Source organism: Mesoplodon bidens, assembly GCF_964165515.1.
Source record: "Mesoplodon bidens genome assembly, chromosome: 1".
NCBI lineage: Eukaryota > Metazoa > Chordata > Mammalia > Artiodactyla > Ziphiidae > Mesoplodon > Mesoplodon bidens.
In genome coordinates, this window is record NC_138176.1 from 143,843,199 (window position 1) to 143,865,615 (window position 22,417).

The 22,417-nt window shown below is 35.1% G+C and overlaps 1 protein-coding gene across 1 annotated transcript; it reads left to right on the plus strand.

The window, feature by feature from the left end:
- Positions 1–1,445: 1,445 nt before the first annotated feature.
- On the plus strand, positions 1,446–22,108 carry YIPF7 (Yip1 domain family member 7; the record flags this gene model as incomplete). Its single annotated transcript, XM_081224182.1, has 5 exons — positions 1,446–1,561; positions 7,558–7,718; positions 14,375–14,520; positions 18,904–19,085; positions 21,946–22,108. 5 exons carry the CDS (start codon positions 1,446–1,448, stop codon positions 22,106–22,108), a joined length of 768 nt encoding a protein of 255 aa, XP_081080308.1.
- Between the last annotated feature and the right edge of the window lie 309 nt (positions 22,109–22,417).

Below are 22,417 nucleotides of genomic sequence, written 5' to 3' on the forward strand. Positions count from 1 at the left end.
AATTACTCTCTATGCTTTATAATAACATATTTTCATGGACTGAGAAAGTTCTGCTCTTAAACTTTAAATTCTTTAAATTATAAGTTGTTAAAAGATTTAACACTCTCCTAGTCCTGATTTTAGTTTATATAATCATAGTTACTTCTATACACATTACTAATGAAAAATCTTGACTTATTATATCAGATGTATGAATCTAATTTTAGAAAAGCTTTCTATTTTTACTGAGCTGAAAAAAATTTGATATATTTGACAACTGTTACCTGAATATTTCTGATTAATGAGGCCCTTAGAGCTAAGGCTGTTTATGCAGTTTCATTTGAAATTTATTATAAGTAGTATCCCATAGATTTATTATAATTATATGGATTACTGCTAGTGATTTTTAAATTCATTCTTTTGAAATAGAAAGCTTTTCAAAGAAAAAATAAAGTTTAAAATGTTGAGTTGAAAACCATATCTGTCAGGTTGAAAAGATTCTTTACTCCATTCTCTAATTTTCATCCAAAGAGACACTATTACCCACTTTGCTATTGTTTTCTTTCCCCACTTTTCCTCCTGTCAAGTCTTTCTTTTTCCCTCTGCTATTCTAAGCCGTTAGGTCTATATCAAGATCATGCACTCCTCTTCATTCCCAGAAGTGAATAAAAACTTTGTAGACAGTGTATGGAAAGATAGACTCTGTTCCTGTAGCAGAATTGAGCCTTTCTCCCTCTGACTTAGCATAAGCCTAAGTGCAGCAGGCAGGGCAAGAGAAAAGGAAAATGTTTCAAACACCTTTTAGGAATTATAAAGTAGAACTAGGAGATTACTTTTTAGAGTTTTGTCTATGTTTTGGGGAGAAGTGAGGCTGTTAGCACACTTTAAAGCTCTATGAGAAAATCAAACAAATATTATTATTATTAGCTGTTTGCTTTCTGGCCTTGCAACAAGATATATATATATAGATAGATAGATAGATAGATAGATAGATAGATAGATGATAGATAGATAGTTATAGATATAGATATAGATATAAATAGATACACACACACATATATATGTATATATATGTATATCTATCTCTCTATATATATATTCTTAAAGTGGGGAACTAACATTGTTTAAGGGAAAACTTTCTAGATGTATACAAACTTTTAAACTTTTTCTCTTAAACTGCTGAGAATAAGGTATTAGGTGAAGAATTTTTTTTTCAGATCAGTTAAAGTCAATTTAGTCAAAGTCACAGTCCTAGTGAGTGAAAACTTTAGAAAAGTTAATTGAAGATATAGGTTTTGTAAATGACCTTCTAGCATACATTTCCACACCCTTACCCCATTCAAAGACTACCTTGTTCTCTAATAGGAATCCTGCCATGATCACAGCATCTATTAATCCTCGTAAATACCTCAAAGGAACTTTTACTGACTCCTAAACTTCTACATTTTTCACTCTTATTTTTCAGGATGTCAAACTTGGGACAATTTGACTCTGACTTTTATCAATCTAATTATAACATTGAAAATCAGGAGCAGAGTTACAGTGATTCTAATGCCTATGGAAATCTTTATGGATCTAGAAAGTAAGTACTTGACATTGAGAAAATATGTTCTCATTTTAAGAAGTCATAATATTTTGACAGGGGGTTTCAGGTAGGGAGGTTCCCTTGAGGGAAACAAAACCTCTCCCCACTGTATCTCAGTAAAATGCCCAAGAAGAAATGTTAGGAAAGGGCAGAGAAATGAATTCAGTTTTCCATGAATGGCCTTGATCGCCTCAGGCCTATTCATAGGTGAAAGACTTGTCTCCTCTTTTCAAAACATCACTTAACAGGGAGCATGAATACAGGCCCTGGACAAACAGAAAACATTTTCCTTTTACCTGATACTTTCCAGGACACTGCTCAAGAAACTGATTTTATTCAACTTCATAAATATTTACTGTGTCTGCTTGTGTGTCAGAAATTAAGAAAGGCACTATAAACTCAAAGATAAAGATGAAATCCATAATCTTTTCCCTCACAAAATTAAAAAATTTATGTTGGAGAAGGGGACAATTAAATATACTATTATAATACAGTGTGGCAATTCCTAACTGAAATCGAGATAAATGTAATTCAGAATGTGTTAGTTATTTGAGTTGACAATTCAACTTGAGTTGAAAATAAATTAAAAAATGATTAAGAATTTAGTATTTAACTTCTACTAGTGCCCCAAATAGGGCAGTTAGAATGCGAAGAATTTGGTTTAATCTGGCTCTGGCATTTGTTTTTTGTCACATTGGGAAAGACAACTTCCCCAACTGAGTGTGTTAAACTGAGAAATAAGGATGTTAATAATACCTACTTCGTGAGAATTGTCTGAAGAACAATTGTGAAAATGTGCAGGAAAGTGTGTGTTAAAGTAAAACCATTATAATATATATGTTATTTTTTCATATAACTATAGTTTGCAGAAGCAATGGACACCATTGCCAAGTCACTTAAACATGCATTTGGTTACACAGTTGCTTCTTTAGATGTTCTTTTACATTAGTGAACTGTGAGAAGGGACAGAGAAATTAAGGAATTTTTCCAAGGTCACACAGCTAGTAAAAAATGGGGTTAGGCTACTAGTCCAAGGTTGTTGGATTAGACTAAGGGGCATATAATTTATTGTAAAATCAAGACATTTCTGAGAGTAAAATGTGTGCTATTAATAACAATGTTGGTACAATAAGAATAAACTGGATCATCTTAGGCAAACTGGGATGTGTGGTTACTGTGCCATTCCAACAAGTTTAGGGCAAATAACCACATAAGAAATACTTCAAATTTATTAATCCTTGAAGTTTATTTTTCGAACACAAGTAAGTACCTTGAAAACAGAATAAATACAACAGGCAGTGGAGACTCTTCTGTTCCAACTACAGCCAAGACAATTTGGACATTGTTTTTATGGACTGGTGACTCCTGCAGACACAGGCAGATAGGTGCCATTTTCACAAGCTGCATCCTAACTACTTGCGCTGAACCACTGCTCTAAAGCCATAGGGAAAGGAATTGGTAACCAATGTTTTTAAAACTGTAGAAATTAAATATCTGGAATTTTATCTCATTCATGCCCCTAGTCTATGTTGTCTAGCATTAGTCAAATTGCCATAAGAACTTCTTAAAATGTAAAGCAATCTATACCTCTATCTACCTATCTATCTGAATATTATCACCAGGAAAATTAAATGTGTTTAAAATATTTATAAGAAAAATGGGGGAAAAGGATAAAGCTGTCTAGAATTGGCTCAATCATTGCTGAATCCAACAACAGAAAAAGAACTTAATTTTATTTCATTTATGATTTACAGTTTGGAAGGTCGAGAAAAAACAGAAAAGTGTATGATGGCCCAGGGAGTAGTTTGAGCATGAAGGTATTACAGGATGGTAACTCAAAATATATAATCCACATGAAAGCTATCTAATAGGATTTTTCAGCTCTGTGCTCCTGTTTTATTGAAAGGATCCAGTGGTCTGCTGTTTCTTTTCTCCCTTCTCTTCTCCGGATGGAATAAGCACCTGGGCGGCATCTGCAATCCACATTTTCAGACTAAACGAAACTGAAAAGTCCAATAAGAGAGAGACAAAGCTGTCTCCTTAAGCAGGGACTCAAACCACAGCCTTCTCCCCCCACCCCAGCCCACCCAATTTTCTTTCTCCATTTGACTGCACATATCAACGTTGACCAGAAATCAAGAAGACAAGGAGATGGAAATTAATATAACCAAGTGAGGGCAAGTTATGATTATATTGCATCAGGTTGATGGCCTGGCCTACTTCAGATGCTTAGCATTTAAATCCAAGTCCTGATTTGGATGTGGTAACATTTGAATTCCAACCCACACTGCAAGTCTCAGGAATTAGAAAAGGGCATATTAGCTGTGGTACTTTTATGAGGTACATAAAACATGGAGTCAGGTCAGTGATTTACAAGTGTGCTTCAGATAACTCCGGAAACTTGATCTTTTATTCATACAGTGCATAGTTCAATTAAAATGTACCCCAAATCAGAATAAGATGCTCATCATACTGGCAAAAGACATAAGAATCCAGTAGCTAGTTATAATCAATTAGTCTCTCTCTCCCTGTCCCCTGCCCCATTCCCTCCTCCTCAGTATGAGAGCTCATTTTAAAACACTTGTTATGCTCAATGAATGGCATGGTGATCTGAAAGCTGGTTGAATGTGCTTATTATGAATGAAGATATTTATATTTTTAAACAAGTTTTCTTTTAGGATGAACAAGGTGGAGTTTTCTCATTAAAAAAAACAACTTAAATCTAGTCATTCAGATAGGCATTATTTCCAATGACTGCAGCCAGTTTTCTAGGCTGTATTTTCCCACTGCAGTCTCCCAACTTTTGAAATGGGAAATCTATTCCAATTATTTAGAGTAAGAAATAGCTGTTTCTGCAGAAAGGTGACGACAACTGGTAAACTCCCTTTGAATGTTTTAGCAGGACTTCAACAGATAGATACTGAATCATCAGCTTTTCTGAATCTCTAGACCTGCTAGTCCTTTAGTATTTCAAGCATAGTTAATGGCACTGTCAATGCCACATCATTATGTGTACCCGCTGGCTGAGCCAGGATCTGGGAATGTCATACAAGCCCATTCCCCCAGGGATCAGACTGACAAAGGAAAGGAGCATCAATTGACCCTCATGATGGAAGTCCATATAGTTTTGGAGAAACAAAGCCTCTAATAAAATATGTAACTATTGATTATGTGATGTGACAGAAAACTGACTCTGTGCAACAAGCATAATTCTGAAACCACAGAAAGTATAACTGAGTCTTCTAACAGTGATCTTCTGTATTTACATTGGAAGGTGAATGAATGTTAAGTCCTGTTGTCTCAGAAACAGTTAAATATTTTTCCCAAGCTGGAGGCCACGCAGTATCTTAACACAATATCATCTAAGTAAAGACAAGCCTCTTCAGGCTGGTTGGAACTGTATAACCCCATGTATAGGTGGTGAAAAGGGGAATATTGAAGAATTAGTGAGCATTCAGAGGGTTTGTATATGGAGCAGGTGTGGCCATTGCTTCATGGCTTAGAGACGGAAAGCCAAGCAAGGCATGGTGTAGTGGAGATTCTCCTGGTAGGAAAACACAGGATGGGTGGGATGTTGTCAGTCTGGGTGTTCCAGGGAAACCAAAATGGGAAAAGCTATAGAGATGATCAGCACAGAAGGAATACAAACTCTTGGCTTCCTATTAATGTTGTTTTCTCTGAGGAAGTGGCAGACTGGGAGACAACTATTTGCAAATAGAGAAGATGCTGTTCCAGGGTGTGAGGAAGGTGTCTAGAATGCTTCAGTGTCAGTCTCGGGAAGAGAAGAGCATACAGATACTTAGCTAATGCTTATTGATCACTTTTTGTGTGCCCCACGCTAACCTAAGTGCTTTATTTATTTCAGCTAATTTAATTCATCATAACCTTATGAGTTCTATTATTGTCTTCATATTACGGATGAGAAAACTGAGGCACAGAATGTGAAATGATTTGCCTAAGATTATAAAATTGGGATTTGAAGGCAGTCAGACTCCAGGAGTCCTGTTTGCTAAGCACTCTACTTGGTTCAGGATACATCCTACGATGGGATTAGCAGTACAGGCAGAAATATAATACATAGAGTTGGACAGCAAAAGAAGGGAGATACGGACAAGAATGTTGCCAGTCGTTCTAAAGGAGGCTTTTGCACTCACTTCACAGTTGTTTGAAATGATTTTTACAGGAATAGGAGATGCCTGTTAACAAAGGTAATATTTAAATCCTAGCAGCCAGAGTCCCGTGTTTATTCTGGTCTAATTTAGTTGAAATTTGGAATAATGTGTTGAGTTAGAAATCATCAAAATTTCAGTATTTGCGTTCTCAAAGAGATAATTAAGATGCTCTGCAATCAAGGAAATCAAGGACCACTTTTTATGTTCCTTTCCTTTCCCTTCCCTTCCCTTCCCTTCCCTTTCCTTTCCTTTCCTTTCCTTCCCTTCTCTTCCCTTCCCTTTCCTTTCCTTTCAGTAAAAGCAATTTGAAATGACCAAATAACCTCATAGATGAGCCCTTTTTTCTTCCTTCCTTTCTCTTCCTGCAATAAGTTATTTATTAAGATTGTTTTCCAACTTTCTCACACAAATGGTGAAATAAAAACCAAATAAAAGCACAATCAAGGAAATATTGTAATATGGTGTTTCAACAAAACTAAATTGCACATTTCAAAAGACGGACAGTGAAGCCAGCTATGGAAGACTTTTAAGTCAGGTTCTCAAATATAATTTGATTGTCAATAACTGTCTGGGAATAGCCAGAGCTAAAAAGTCTACTCCTTGATGGACAACAGTCAGTTTATGTGTTTATTTTTTTCCTATGAATTGACTACTATTAAAATTTTGATTTTTAAAAATTTTTATTGAAATATAGCTGATTTACAATGTTGTGTTAGTTTCAGGTGTACAGCAAAGTGATTCAGATATATATATATATATATATTCTTCTTTTGCATTCTCTTCCATTATAGGTTACTAAAAGATATTGAGCATAGTTCCCTGTGCTATGCAGTAGGTTCTTGTTGATTATCTATTTTAAACATAGTAGTGTGTATATGTTAATTCCAAATTCTTAATTTATCCCTCCCCTTCTTTCCCCTTTAGTAACTATAAGCTTGTTTTCTATGTCTGTGGGTCTATTTCTGTTTTGTAAGTAAGTTCATTTGCATCTTTTTTTTTTTTTTAGATTCTACATATAAGCAATAGCATATGATATTTGTCTTTCTCTGTCTGACTTCACTTAGTATGACTATGATTTTTTACTTGCTGCCTCCACAGATTTATAGGGAATGTCCTGTTTGGTGATTGTCCCTAAAAATCAGTGGAAAAGCAGCATTGTGTAGGCATCAGGGCACTGCTCAGACAGACAGTTTCAGTTCACAGTCCAGCACCTGAATGTTATTTTGTGTTACCAGGCAAGTCATTCAGTCTCCATGAACCTGTATTTCTTTTTCTGTAAGATGGGATTAAAACTACAGTTTTTACTTTGCAGAGTTTTAATTATGTGAGAAAATGTGAAGGAGAGTGTCCAGCACATTGTAAATTATCAATACATGTTGGTCAATATGGATCGTTCTTCTAGAGAGTTTTCTCACAACTAGTTACTTTTTCTTTTTTTTTTTTTTTTTTTTCTTTTTGCGGTATGTGGGCCTCTCACTGCTGTGGCCTCTCCCGCTGCGGAGCACAGGCTCCGGACGCGCAGGCCCAGCGGCCATGGCTCACGGGCCCAGCCGCTCCGCGGCATGCGGGATCCTCCCAGACCGGGGCACGAACCCGTATCCCCTGCATCGGCAGGCGGACTCTCAACCACTGCGCCACCAGGGAGGCCCTACTTTTTCTTTTTTTTGATTAAATTTAAACGTCAAGCAAGTTAATTCTTTCATGGGTAAATAGTCATAAAAACTAGGAGAAATCATAAAAGGAAAATTGTAGTTTCCTTCCTTGATTTGTCATAATAGCCCTTTCTTAGATGTGTAAATATCAGTATTTTCCTTTTTCTAGACAACAAACCAGTGAGCAGACTCAGCCTGCCTTTGTCCCACCAGAGATGCTCGTGTCATCAAGTTATGCGGGACAATTCTTTCAGCCAGCATCCAACCAGGATTATTATTCACCATCTTCTTACATTGACAGTTTTGATGAAGAGCCTCCTTTATTAGAAGATAAGTTAAGGAAGTGCTATTAATGTGTGTACAGCTCAAAGAACAATAGCAATAATCAGCTCTTAATGTGTGCTGTCAGCATGCTGCACACAGTGTTTTATGTGATTATTCCACATATAAACAAGAGTCTGCCAGACCAACACACTTAAACCTTTGGGAGTTTGTCTCCTGTATGTGTGGGGACAATTGGAAGTAGATACGAGCTATTGCTGTGCTAGTCTTGCAGTTTTTAAATGTTTCTTCACTGTTTCTTGAATGTGGACTCCCTGACCATATCTAGACAACAGTGAAGACATCTTTTGGCAGAGTGATTATATCAAAGTAACCACCAGCATATCTTACTATTTTCTGCTATGTTTGCCTGGGAGAAATGTGGGTAGTTTCTCAGTATTCTTTTTTTGTTGTCATGGAGAAAAGACAGTTTTTTTTTCCCTTCCTGGCTCATGTGAGCCCGCACATCTCAGATAGATACGACTAAGTGGGAAGGAATATGATTCCAGTAAATAACACTGTTGGTGACAAGGAAACCTGAGGACCCTTGCAGTTAAATGTGGCCTCCAAAGATTTCAGGCATCTTCCATCCATTGCTTTTTTTTTAATCCAGCCAATTTATATCTGCCACTTTTGTTGTTAAGGAATGTCAACATGATGCTAGAAAACTAAAGTTCAAGGAGATTTAAATTTGGAAGCCAAGGAGAAATATTCACAGGCTAACTGCTCTCTTTTGTATGTAGTCCAGTGAAAAGGGATAGGCTAAAATTCCCAATATTTTACATCAAAAGATCATTGTTTGCTTCTTATGAACACAGTCAGCCACCTGATATTAAAACATTCTTCTCTCTTTGCCTTCAAAATTAAGAAAAGAGGAAAGATTTAAACAGTTCAGAAAAGCACAGAGATTTATATAATCGATTTGTTGGCTCTTTAGAAGCCAGTTAAGTTTTTGGATCAATTACGCTTAACCAATTCATTCTAATTTGCCTCTGCATCTGATATCTAACACCTGAAAGTTATAAGCTATTCTCATCAAGAATTTTCCTTGACTCCACCAACATCTCTATGTAAAAAAAACTATCAATTGACTAATTATAAAAGTAATCTATATTCAAAATAGAAATTTGGAAGATATAGAACATATGAATAAAAATATTTTAAAAATCACCAAAAATTTTGTCTCTGAGACATGATATCATTAATAATTTGATGTAATTTCTTCCATCCTTTATTCTGTTTTTCTATGAATATATATACACTAAAAAATGAAATACTATATTTCTTTGACTATGAATATATTGGTAAATACTTAAAAATAAAAGTTGGATCATACTATGGGTATAAAGTTTTGCATTTTTTAAAGTTACTTTATATCATGAGCATTTCAATACATGCATTCTTTAAAGTCATTAAATGTTATTTGAAAATATGACATGTAATGGCTTGATAATATTTTACTATATACAAGTACTATATTTTAAATCTACCATAGAGGTCATTCTTTATAATCAATAATGCTTTGGGGGTTTCCCTGGTGACGCAGTGATTGAGAGTCCGCCTGCCGATGCAGGGGTCATGGGTTCGTTCCACGGTCCCGGAAGATCCCACACGCCGTGGAGCGGCTGGGCCCGTGAGCCATGGCTGCTGAGCCTGCGCGTCCAGAGCCTGTGCTCCGCAATGGGAGAGGCCACAACAGTGAGAAGCCCGCGTACTGCAAAAAATAAAAAAATAAATAATAATAATAATGCTTTGGTGAATATCATAGTAAAAACTTTGACCTGTACAGAATCTGTCCTTAGGATGGAACTATAACATTGGGATTACTGGGTCAAAAGTCATTTATACTGTCAGGCTCATCTAGAAAAATAATGAGCCGACAGACCTCCATAGTAGATATGAAATGTCTTTGTTAATTTGATAGGCAAAAAGGCAAAAAATACTTTTTATTTCTTGGTTACTAGAAAAGTTAGACATTTTTTCATATGTTTATTGACTGTTTTATATGTTTTTTCGTATGTTTATTGTTTCACATGTTTTTACTTCTTTCTGTTTTTCAAGTTCTTTGCCAGATTTCCTATTGGAATCTTAAGATTTTTCCTTTCCTTTTTCATTTATAGAGATATTTATATGGTAAAGATATTAATTATTGTCTGCAATATGTATTTCAAGCTTTTTTTTCCTAGGTTGTGTTTGCCATCTAATTTGTTTGTGGGATATTAGGGCATATAGTCATTTTATTAATCATGTTTATGTTTTTAACTCCACAATATTTTTCTTGGTAACTTTTCTTTCCAATTGCTCTTTTGTTTAGAATATATTTCTCCAGCTCTAGATACTGCTTATATCCTCTTGTAGATTCTTAAATTTTTAAATTATCTTTTTGTTTTTCACTTAAATTTTTGATTCATTGAAAATTGTTTTAGGTCAGTACATGAAGTAGAATTTAACTTTGTTTTTTTTTCTTTAATGATTAATCAATTTTTCCTGTAACATTTACTGAAAATAATATTTTCTACTTGTCTCAGATGCCTCCATTCTGACATTCTAAACTCAAATACATTCTCCCATGATGTCTTCTTAAATTTCAAATAGGAAATATACTAGATTTCCCCTCCTACTACATCTCAGAGAAATTCCTAGATTGTTTTGTTTTCTCTTTGTGATTATCCCCACCAAATATATAGTATATTAGAAGAGAGAGTATCTGATATAATTTTGCATTTTGAGTCTATGAAATTTCTAGACTCTGATCCAATATGTTCTTCAGGCTGGGTGACTTTATGAAAGCCTCAACCCACATCTGTCTAAAAGATATAAAAAGACCATAGGCAGGATTTCTAGGATAAGATGATAAAAGACATTTGCTAGTTTTTATTGAGCATACACCAAAACAACCTATAAAATTATGAAGTTATAGTAATTAACATCCCTTGCACAAAAACATGCTATTTGAAAGTGCACTCATTTATTTCTTAAATACTTTGTTGTCTAAAAGACTTGTTTCGTTTTATGTAAGAATAATAACCTTTGCTATTTGATCATGTATAATCAATGTTAACAAATGCATCTTGAAGAATAATAGTCAATTCAAATCTGCCAGACTAGAAAAATTACTGTGATATTTGGTATTCACATTTGTAGCATAGCCTGATGTTTATATTTGAAAGGCCAATGCCACAATTTGCATAGTAAACAAAGATATTAATTCATTTTTATAACATATATATTGTATACTTTACTACCACTAGATGACAGCAAACAATAAATTTTGCATTCACATTTCACAGCAGTTTCATCTTTTTATCTTGTAAAATAAGTTGTTATATTAGGGTATCTACAATTGATAAATAGGTATCTCATTTGCATACCTTATAATAAATTTGAAAACAAAATATTCTGGAGATGTATTTTGGTAAAAAACGCATAAAATATTTTTTCTTATGAAAATATTTAGTAGGTCTTATGTTCATTTGTTGTTTCATGACTCCATGTTGAAACGTGCAAGAGTTAATTATGCCATCAAATAAATGGCTGATATCAGTAATAATGTCTCATAAAGCATTTTCATCTGGGTTTCTTCAGGAATAATGATTATGCTTTTTGAGGAGAAAGGTATTTTGAATTAAAGGCCACTTTATTGTGGTAAATACTGAAAACATATTGTTAACGTAAATATATAAATTGAAAATAAAGTTTGAAGACAACATAAGCCTCAGGTGAAATTAATTTAAACTATAGCATTTCTCAATTTTTAAAATCTTCTGCTATTTGAAAAATCACATTGGACATTCTAACCTATTTTAAGTTGGTGAACTACTCATATTCTCCAAAGTGTATGTTCATTAAGAAATATATAAATACACTGTGAAAATAAAAAGGGAAGTTGAAATGTAAATGATTTGTTCAGTATTAATTTAATTCAAATTAAATTCAAATTTTTTCTTTTCAAGCTTGGGTTGGCTAGCAATCGTCAACCTGGATGTAAAAAGAGTGAAAGATATACTTTCTATCCTAGTTCGGGCAATGTCTGGCTGACCTCTAAAAATGTCTAGGCCCCTGTTAGATCAAGGTCCCTCTATGTCATGGCGATCATTGAAAGTTCATCTGGTATTCTGTGTGTAGAATGTCAGCTTTGCAAGGTGTTTAGGTGGTATACACAACTATAAAAGAAGTTAAATTATACCTTGTCTCTGACCAAAGAGGGTTACTAAATCCTGGGAAGGGAAGTTGAATGGCAGGTACCAATGATTTAGGGAGACAATCCCTCACATGGGAGAACTGGGCTCACTTCAAAAAAATACAAACCTTATGAGATTAGATGCACATTGACTCAACCACAGCTATATGATTAAAAGCATGGGTTCTTTTTTTTCTTTTGTACCCTCTTGTTTTGTACCCTATCCCTAGCCCCTGGCAACCACTTTTCTACTCTGACTCTATGAGTTGGACCGAAAATTTTTTTATACTCCACATACAAGTGATACCATGCAGTATTTGACTTTCTCTATCTGGTTTATTTCACTTAGAAAAATGCTCGCAAGGGCCATTCATGTTGTCACAAATGACAGGATTTCCTTGTTTTTTATGACTGAATAGTATTCCAATGTATATATATATATACCACAACTTTTTTACACATTCATCCATCAGTGGACACTTCGGTAGTTTCCATGTCTTGGCAGTTGCTGCTTTCAACACAGAGGTGCAGATATCTCTTTGATATCCTGCTTTTGTTTCCTTCAGATATATTCCCAGAAGTGGCATGGCTGGATCATACAGGAGTTCTATTTTTATTTATTTATTTATTTATTTATTTTGCGGTACATGGGCCTCTCACTGTTGTGGCCTCTCCCCTTGCAGAGCACAGGCTCCGGACGCGCAGGCTCAGCGGCCATGGCTCACAGGCGAGCCGCTCCATGGCATGTGGGATCTTACTGGACCGGGGCACGAACTCGTGTCCCCTGCATCAGCAGGCGGACTCTCAACCACTGTGCCACCAGGGAAGCCCAGTAGTTCTATTTTTAAAAAAAAATTTGAGGAACCCCCATACTGTTCTCCATACTGGCTGCACCAATAAACATTCCCACGAAGAATGCACAAATGTTCCCTTTTCTCCACATCCTTGTCAACACTTATTTCTTGTCTTTTTGATGTTAGCCATTCTAACAGGTGTGAGATGATATTGTGGTTTTGATTTGCATTTCCCTGATGATTAATGGTGTTAAGCACATTTTCATGTACCTGTTGGCCATTTGTATGTCTTCTTTGGAAAATTTCTGTTCAGTTCTTCTGTCCATTTTTTAATTGGACTATTTTATTTATTTAGTTTTCTATTACTGGCTCTGTGACTTTGGAAAAACGTATCACTCCAAACCTCAGCCATCTGATGCACAAAGTAGGAATAAAATAACAGTACCAGCCTCAATGCATGTCAGTAAGACCAACACATGTAAATCTTGTAGGGCTTATAGCAAAATTCAGTAAAAATATTCAGTTAAAAAGAATTCCACTCTTTTTAGCTCAAATGTATGTACTTTATAGTAGTTTAGCTCCAGTTTTTCCTAACCTCCATCTCACCCATATTCAAATTTAAAATGAGAGAAGAAGGGTAACCAGCTTGATTACTGGTTCCTAAGTAGTGACGTTATATTTTCCTTTGTGAATGTCCTTTTTTTTCTATTCCAGATGCATCTTAAAGTTTATCTTTATAGGAGTGGTGAGAAAAGTAACTGATGTGATGTTGGCATTTATTTCTATATTCAGTGGATGTCAAATGGCTGGGTTTTTTGTTTTGTTTTTTTTTAATGAAAAAGATATAAGAGGAGGAGAATCTAGCAGCGGGGTCTGTAAAGGGGCAGTCAGAACTCTTTGAAAAACAAGACATTGGAGAAATAATTAGAAATTACTAATTGAGTTTAGACTCATGGACACTGAGCCCCACTGCTTTTGGATATTTTATTCTACCATCACCACTCATAAAAGGGAAAGTTTAATTGTCTCAAGAATTTAATCTCTGAATACACAAACTCAACAACACAGAACACTGACCTTATTAAAATATGTATACATGCCATGATTGCTTTTACTTGCTGAATGAGCCATTGCCTTTTCTCCTCTGTGGAGTTTCAGGCAGTTAGCATGGTATTGCTCTTCTCATCAGGCAGAGTATAAGTAAAATCCCAGACCTAGGCTAAGTGTCTTTAGGTTAGATAACACTGCTAATTGAAAATTATGCATGTTTGGTAGGACAAGTTTCAGAAGTGTTAGCAATAGAAAATGTAGGATAAAGAAATATCTCAATGGGCATTAAGATGGGACTTTTGGTTTGTTAGCTACCATTATATTTTGTTTTTACTGTATAATGTCAATTTCCTCATGTTTGGCTGCATTTTAAGCTTATATTTGCTCCAGAAGGCAGGGAAATTTTTTCTTGATAGAATTATTTCTCTAAAATATATCTTTCAGCTCACTGTGTGGGAATAAAAAGTCTTTTTTTTTGTTTTAAGGTTGCTATATATTACGTAGAACTTTAAACTATGAAGGTATAACAATCAGATTAAAGTGCTAAGTAAATTAATAATATTTGTTAACTTTAATTAAAGAATATTACTCATGTTTATTTTTCTATATTTATATTATCTCCTCCCCCTTCTTCTTTTTAGAACTTGGAATTAATTTTGATCACATACGGCAAAAAACCTTGACAGTGTTAAACCCACTGAAGCCAGCAGATGGCAGCATTATGAATGAAACAGACCTCACTGGGCCCATCCTCTTCTGTGGGGTCCTAGGAGCTTCCCTACTTCTGGTAATGGACAGCAGCAAGCACTACATATTCCTTTTTTCTTCTTTTTTTTAGCTAACATTGGTTTATCTAAGTTTCATGTTTACAGCATTATATTTCTACTTCTGCATACACCACAGCCAAGTACCAGATTTTAATGCATGTCCTTTCAAATGTCATTTTTGAAGAGGTCTTCATAAATATGGAAGAAAGTATATCACTTTATGAAGTGAAAATTGTTTGATTCATAACTACATTTTTTTTGGTGAGAGAGACATATTTAATGGAACCATAATGACAAAGAGAAACTGCCATCATGTATTACAACAGATAAAAAATGTAAATGTAAATAGAATTTCAAAAATCAAATCACCAAGACAGATTTTCAACAAAGCAGGAAATCATATAAATGATTTTCTTGTAATTAAGTCTTTTTTGTTGTTTAGAAAAGACTGTCAATCTGAAAAAGTTGGAGGAACACATGGATTTGGGAAACAGAGGGCTGAAATTTTATTTTTTGTTTTCTGTGAGATTTCTGTTGTGACACTGGACAAATCCCTTCTATTTACTCATCATTTTCATTGCTGGGGTGTATCTATCTCTAGACTATTTCAAATATTCTGTTAGGTATGAGATGAGTCTCCTTTTTTCTGGTTAGGCTATTATGAATAAATTGACTTGCAACGATAAGCAGTGATTTGTTTATTCAACCTGTATATTTCCCCTATCATTTTAGTTTTCTGTTTTTTATGAAGGCAATTTTCCCCCTGACATCTCCATTTGTCTTGTGTATGGGCCTCTTTCATTCTTTAAATCTGGGAGTAATGATATTCAGAGTCATTTCCACCTAAGTTAAGTTTAGAAGGTATTCTAGCTTATAGTTTAGAAAAATGATTTCTCCACCCAAAAAAGGGAAGAAAAAGAAGAAATGAGAAAGGTCTATGATTTTGTATTAAGGAGGTAATGACAATACATTAAAAACAGAGGATGAACAAGATGGTCAAGCCAATCTGACAAGTACAGTTTCATTAGTGCGCAAAGAGATAAACTTGGCAAGAGAGGTAATATAGGAAATTAAAGATTCTAAGAAAAGTCCTTAAAATAACTACTCATTTCACTTTCCTTTCTTACAGCTATCCACTTCCCTAATGCAGTTATACTTCTCAAAAGTAGCTGTAAAATGTATTTGCAACAAAATGAGTCTTCACTTTTCATTATTAATTACATAATACTAATCGAAATTCTGATAGAAATCTAATTTCTGCAGTAGTGTGGTCAATAATCACATCATATTTATCCAATACAATAGTACTTAGTTATAGCATCTTATTTCTTCCTTTGAACTACAACAAATGCAAATACTCAAATAATCTAACACTATATCAACCAGAGTTTTAATTTAGTCTCTAACGTCCCTTCTGTCTTTGTCATAGTAATTTGATAATCTTAGATTAAGCTGCTAAGTAAGACCATGTCAATTAATCAAATTGTCAGAAACAATCAATTTAATATATTAACTCATCTTGCTTTTTCAGGTAATTTGTAATATAACAGCTGTTTGCTTTTCTGTAGAAAATATTACTATTACCACCTCTTAAAGGAAAGCATTTATCCCATTAAGATCTTTTATGGGTATATAATGTTAGTTGGAATTATTTAAATATCCTCTCTCTTGTTTTAAGTGCAAAGTAATACAGGCAAAGAACTCAACTGAAAGTGGAAAAATTGGATCTGCCCCTAACTTTGCCTCTAGGTGTGATCCTGAAACTTTTTTTTTTTCCTATTTCTTGGCCTTCATTTTTTTCATTTTGAAGATCAAAAAAGAGGTTTGTATAAGTGGTTCTTAAGGTTCATTTCAGTTGTGAAATTTTAGGGAATGTGTAAAAGTGCATATTTTCTCAAACCTTTTAGGCAAATATTTTCACTTCAACTTTACAATTAGATGTGGTTACTTCAGAATTGATTCTGATACATGTAGAACAATAAGGACCGAAAAACTCCACTGGATATTAATAAAGCCAAATTTAACTCAGAGTCCATTTGAGGCTGTTAACCCTACCCTGGATATCTAAAATTAAAATGTAAAAGATGATTTTATGGGCCGGTATATGCATTGTACTAGAGAAAGCAAAACTAAATCCAGAAACAATATTCAAATCTATTCATTATATCTGGAGGTGTAAGATTCATAGTCACATACTCATCACTTTTATGATTTATAATTATATAAGGCACAACACCTTTTAGTGGACTTTCTTCATGTTGAAGGAAGCAAACTGAAAAGAACTGCTTCAAACACTCAACACAAATTTAATTTTACTTATTCTTCCTCTTAAAATTATTTTCACCCCCCAAACCATGAACACAAGCGTTTTAAAACTATGGCTCCATTTAATTTTTCTAGTAGAGCTAAGAGTGTGATCTGGAAAAGGAACATGCGCAGCCAATATAAAAGCATAATCAGAAGAATAAGAAGTATTTCAAGCAAAGAAGTAGTAATAAGGGTGGTACAAGGCTGATCTAAAAATTTTTGAATTTAAAAAGAAATTGAACATTTATTTTTCTTTTCAATTACAAGTCCTTGTTAGAATTTGAAACAACTTAAAAAATGGGACTGGTCCTGCCAGATGGAATTGTACCTCAAGTTGGATAAACTAACAAGGGTAAGAGATAAGGAGAGAGGTCAGTAACTGATATGGAAAAGGACAATTTTACTATCAAATTAGTTTTATCCACCCGCTATTTACCCCATGCACAAAACTGGTTAGGGTCATGGTCCAGCTATGTGTCCTTTGGGTACAAGGAAGTTGTGTTTCACCATTACAACTATTCCTACCTCAGAATTATCCCACCTAATTAAAATATTAAGTAGAATGTTTCTCTAATACATGAAAGTGATTTGAAATTGTCACTATTTTCCAAGTGGAACAAACTCACCCAATAGAGCAGTACATAACTGATGTGTTTCTTTTAGCATGCCCATTAGCATTATTGGCATTATTTCACAAAGTAGCCAGGAGGACTTATTATGGCTAATGCAGCAGAGAATTCTGCAGCATAGCCCAGAGACATTTTGTGAAAGAACTTAGCAGTGATCAACTTCCCCAACTGCAGAGGAAGAAAATTTCAAAATAGCCGGGCAATTTTAAACATTAAAATGGTCATGATATTCTCCATTAATTAATTACAAAATAAATATCTCTTTATTCTGTAAGACATAAGGACAGCTATGGAGCAGAAAAAAGGACAGCTAAAAAGCTCTCTCTCTGAATCAACTTACCAGATCCTTTGTTGTTTTCAAATAATTCCCATGAAAACCGGAGTCAGCCTCCTCAATCTTTATCTAGAATTTCTAACCAGTTTAATGTATATATATATATATAAATGACATGCATTCTTTACTGGAGCTTTGGCATCCTCGGGTAACAAACATTAAAATATCCTCTGTTGAATCAGTAGTAGATTGTGACTTTCCCTGGATGAGTTTAACGGTGCTGGTTCAGGAACAAGTCTCTAGTGCTCTGTGGGTGGTGGCTATTTTGATGAAGTGGTCTATCCTGAACACTACTGACTTCCTTTAACAATACCTCTTTTGTGATTTGCTATCAGTTGGTTTATATAAATCAATTTTTCATAAAGTCTGTTCAGTTAAGCTGGTAATAGGCATTATGAAAACAAAGGATTCTGGGGTCAGATAAGTTTGGGGTATACTGGCTTAAATAAGGTTAAATAAGTCCCCTTGTTTATGACTTGTTTGAGCTCCTGCAGGTGTTAAAGACTTAAATTTTAGACCTGGACTGTCTGGATTCAAAGCTGAGCTCCACCGCTTACCATTATTTTACCTTGGGCCAGTTCCTTAAACTCTCTGCACTTAGTTTCCTCATGTGTATAATGGGTACAACCATGGTACCAACTAATTATGTTGTGTGGATTAAATAAATTAATATATGTGAAATCTTTAGAATAGGACCAAACATAGTAAATCTGACAGATGTTTGCTAATATTACTAATATGTTTTGCAAATCTCCAAGACTAAATTGGAATGTTTTCATTAACTTATTCATTCATTTAATTGTTCAACAAGTATGGGGAGAAAAATATATCCTTACCTATGCCTAGTACCCCAGTAGGCAATCTATGATAAAAAATATAAATCTGGAAATATAAGCACGCTTGTGCCATCTCATGTATAGTTCAAGGAGGGGTGGTGGTGGTGTTTGTTTTCATGACCTGAATCCATATTACAGGCAGTATGTTTTCCAGAACTCCCAGACTTGAGACTTATACTACAATGACATGAACAGCATTGAGCTGATTGATTCGAAAATACTCTCTGCTTTGTTGACAATCTGATTTCTTCTTGATGTTTGTTCTATGTTCAAACCATTTTCTTCCCGTTGTTTCAGGCAGGAAAAGTCCAGTTTGGTTACGTGTATGGCACGAGTGCCATTGGCTGCTTAGGGATTCACGCCTTACTAAACTTGATGAGCTCTTCAGGGGTGTCCTATGGCTGCGTGGTGAGTGTTCTGGGTTACTGCCTGATCCCCATGGTCATCCTGTCCAGCTGTGCCATCTTCTTTTCACTGCAGTAAGTGTCTCTGTGTGCTAATTGACCCCACATGCATGATCATCGCTAGGGTTTGCCACACCAGTACAACAGTTAGCTTCTTTCTGATCATTTTAGTAGTGGGAGTGGGGAAACTGGCTATTAAAAGCTACATACAGGGGCTTCCCTGGTGGCGCAGTGGTTGAGAATCTGCCTGCCAATGCAGGGGACATGGGTTCGAGCCCTGGTCTGGGAAGATCCCACATGCCACGGAGCAACTGGGCCCGTGAGCCACAACTACTGAGCCTGCGCGTCTGGAGCCTGTGCTCCGCATCAAGAGAGGCCGCGATAGTGAGAGGCCCGCGCACCGCGATGAAGAGTGGACCCCACTTGCCACAACTAGAGAAAGCCCTCGCACAGAAACGAAGACCCAACACAGCCGAAAATAAAATTAATTAATTAATTAATTTTTAAAAAAGCTACATACAGATTCAGGAAAGTAGGTCGGTTTTGGTTCAGGTGTTGTTCCTATTTCGGTGATTTAAAAAATAAATTAAACCAAGTTATCTTTAAAATTGGCACTTTGTAAGTTGTCACATTCTTCAGTATGAACTATCATCATGGGTAATATAACCAACAACAGAAAATTCACTTGTTTGAATTAAGAAGAGTAAGTGCCTGGTGCACACTGACAAATTGCTTCAGCTCCCAAGCACTCTGCCTTCTAGGAGGGAAGCAAGTGTTCTTTCTCAGCTGGACATCTTGCAGTACAGAATTCCCAGGAACCCTAATGAGGATATTACTGCTAGAGAACTTTATAGCATATATGCTCAGTCAATTTTTTTTTCTTTTTTACTTCCTGGGCAGATAGTATTTACAATTCAAAAATATTAATGAGGATTCAGTAGATATGCTTCTGTCGGGCACTTTCCCAGGGCAGTGCATATCACTACCACTTTGGCTGGGAAGAGTAAGTAATTACATAGTCCTTTGTCACCTGCCATGTTGCAAATCCAATTAGAAATAAACATTTGCCATCAGTGCTCATTCTTCCACATCCAAAGGAGACACAATTCACATTTTTTTTCTTGGTTAATCCAAGTTTTAGGTTATCAACACTATACTGGATAGGATATTACATACAGAATTTGCCAATGCCAGATAAACATTTTAGAAAGACTTTAATATTTTTGTTTAGATATAATCTCAGATATTTTCTTCATAACGTTATTGAGAATGACATAGATGGAAATGCTTTTTTTGTTTTAATATGGTTTCATTTTGAAAGTAATAGTCAAGAATAACAGAGCAAACTCTTACTTTACCAGCAAGTGCTTAACACTTAAAAGAGAGGAATACAACAGAAAATGGAAACTTTGAATGTATAAGTACAATGTGAGTTAGAGGTGTATTTATTGAGTCTTGTCCATGGAAAAATTCCACTTTTTGTATATCATGTTCCTTAGCAAGCTGTTCTGTTTACTATGTTGTTTGTTACAGATGTTTGACAAGTTACTACAGAGTTCAGTTTTACAACTGCCATTTTGTCAGATGCTTTTGCCAAAGAATACTATAATGATCAACCATTTAAAAATTCTAGGTTTTAGACATTATTTCCATCAAAGTTTAGCTTTGGGGTATCTTAAATGACTCCAGATTATGAGGGAAAGAAAATAAAACCTACAACTCTTGAATTTTGAGAATCATCAGAGGTCTGGACATTTTTCATTAGATTTTCATTCTGAAATGTAAAGGATGAATTAGAAATCCTTTAAATTATATTAATGGCAAATAAGCTATCTGATCCTGATCCCTAAGACCATTAAACTGAAATTGCCTTTTTGGGCATATTACTATAACATTCAAATGAATCATATATAATCTCATATTTGTGTTCACCAAAACCTGTAAATTGAATCACACTAAATTTTATTTCTAATAGATATTAACTAAACCTACAAATGTAATATTTACTAGAGTGTTTTAAAATATTTTTGGTTTGTTTGTAATCTAAGGCATAAGCTATACTGTACACTTTCACTTGTTTTGCTTTGGTTCAATTATTAAAAGTAGGTATTTCTGTCATTCTCACAAATAATAAACACAATTCTCAATTTCAGATTCAACCAGGATCAAGTGAGGCAGTATAGTTTGACAGTGGCTAGAACAATATGCTGGTACTTAGCAGCTCTTGACCTAATGACCATTTCACTTAACAATTTTTTTAAGTCACTTCACTCCCATTTCTTCCTAAAGAATCGATTGTCTCCACAGTTACTTTTTGAAGATATCAGTTTGAACAAATCCATTTTGATATTATAAAAATCCACACCTTCATTTGCCAAAGTGATCTTCAGCAATGACGTAGGAGGCCACACACATCTGTGCCTTACTGCTGCATCTGTTCCCTCCCTGAGCTGTGTCAGGCTTTGCTGTCCCAGACAAAAACCCAGGACATGGACCTGGGAGCGCTGGGGAGTAGGAACCCCACTGGAATGCGAGTCCAGTCATTTTTCTGCTCATACTGGGGGTAAATTTAGGAAGAAATTGGGGAAAAGAAATCTGTAGCTGTAAAAGAAGTCTCTAAACATAGTTTATGTAAAAGAATTTCGGAAGTTGGGATTTGAATGTTGACTCATGAGAGTGACAGCAGGTCAATTCTTCTGTTTCCAATAATCTGAGTTTTTACCACCCTATAAAATATTTAGCTTCTAATGGTGAACTTGACTCAAAAATTTTCTAAATAACTGAGGCCTTTGAGTTCCTATGGTTCCTCACCCTCCTTTTACAAATTGAGAATGTGGTTATAAATATTGTACCAAGGATATTTCAGAGGCAGCTGTGATTCAATAACCTCTTTTTCTCCTGGTGTAAGATAACCATCTCTTTGTCTTTGCTCTAGGGGCACCTTTGGAACTGTGTCAGCACTGGTCATCATTGGCTGGTGTAGTCTCTCAGCCTCCAAAATTTTCACTTCAGCCTTGGCCATGGAAGGGCAGCAGCTTCTCATTGCCTACCCTTGCACCTTACTTTATGGACTTTTTGCCCTCTTAACAGTTTTCTGAAGATTATTTGAGATGGCATTACAGGATTCTATTTGTTTGTCGCTCAGGTTATCCTGGAAATGTATTGGCATTCACATTTGGTCATATGATTTCTGTTTTATTGCTGTTGAGAGAATAATAAGCAGAGAGAAAAAACAGCACTTAAGGATGGGGCTCTAATAGGCTGTTTGGTTTGAATGATGATTTGCTTTTTGGTTGGTACATTAAAACAATTTAAAATACTTTAAAATAAAAAGGGATATAGCTGTTGTACTGATGGACCCTGCTTTTCACAATGGATGTATTTCTGAGAAATTGTAAGTAAATAAA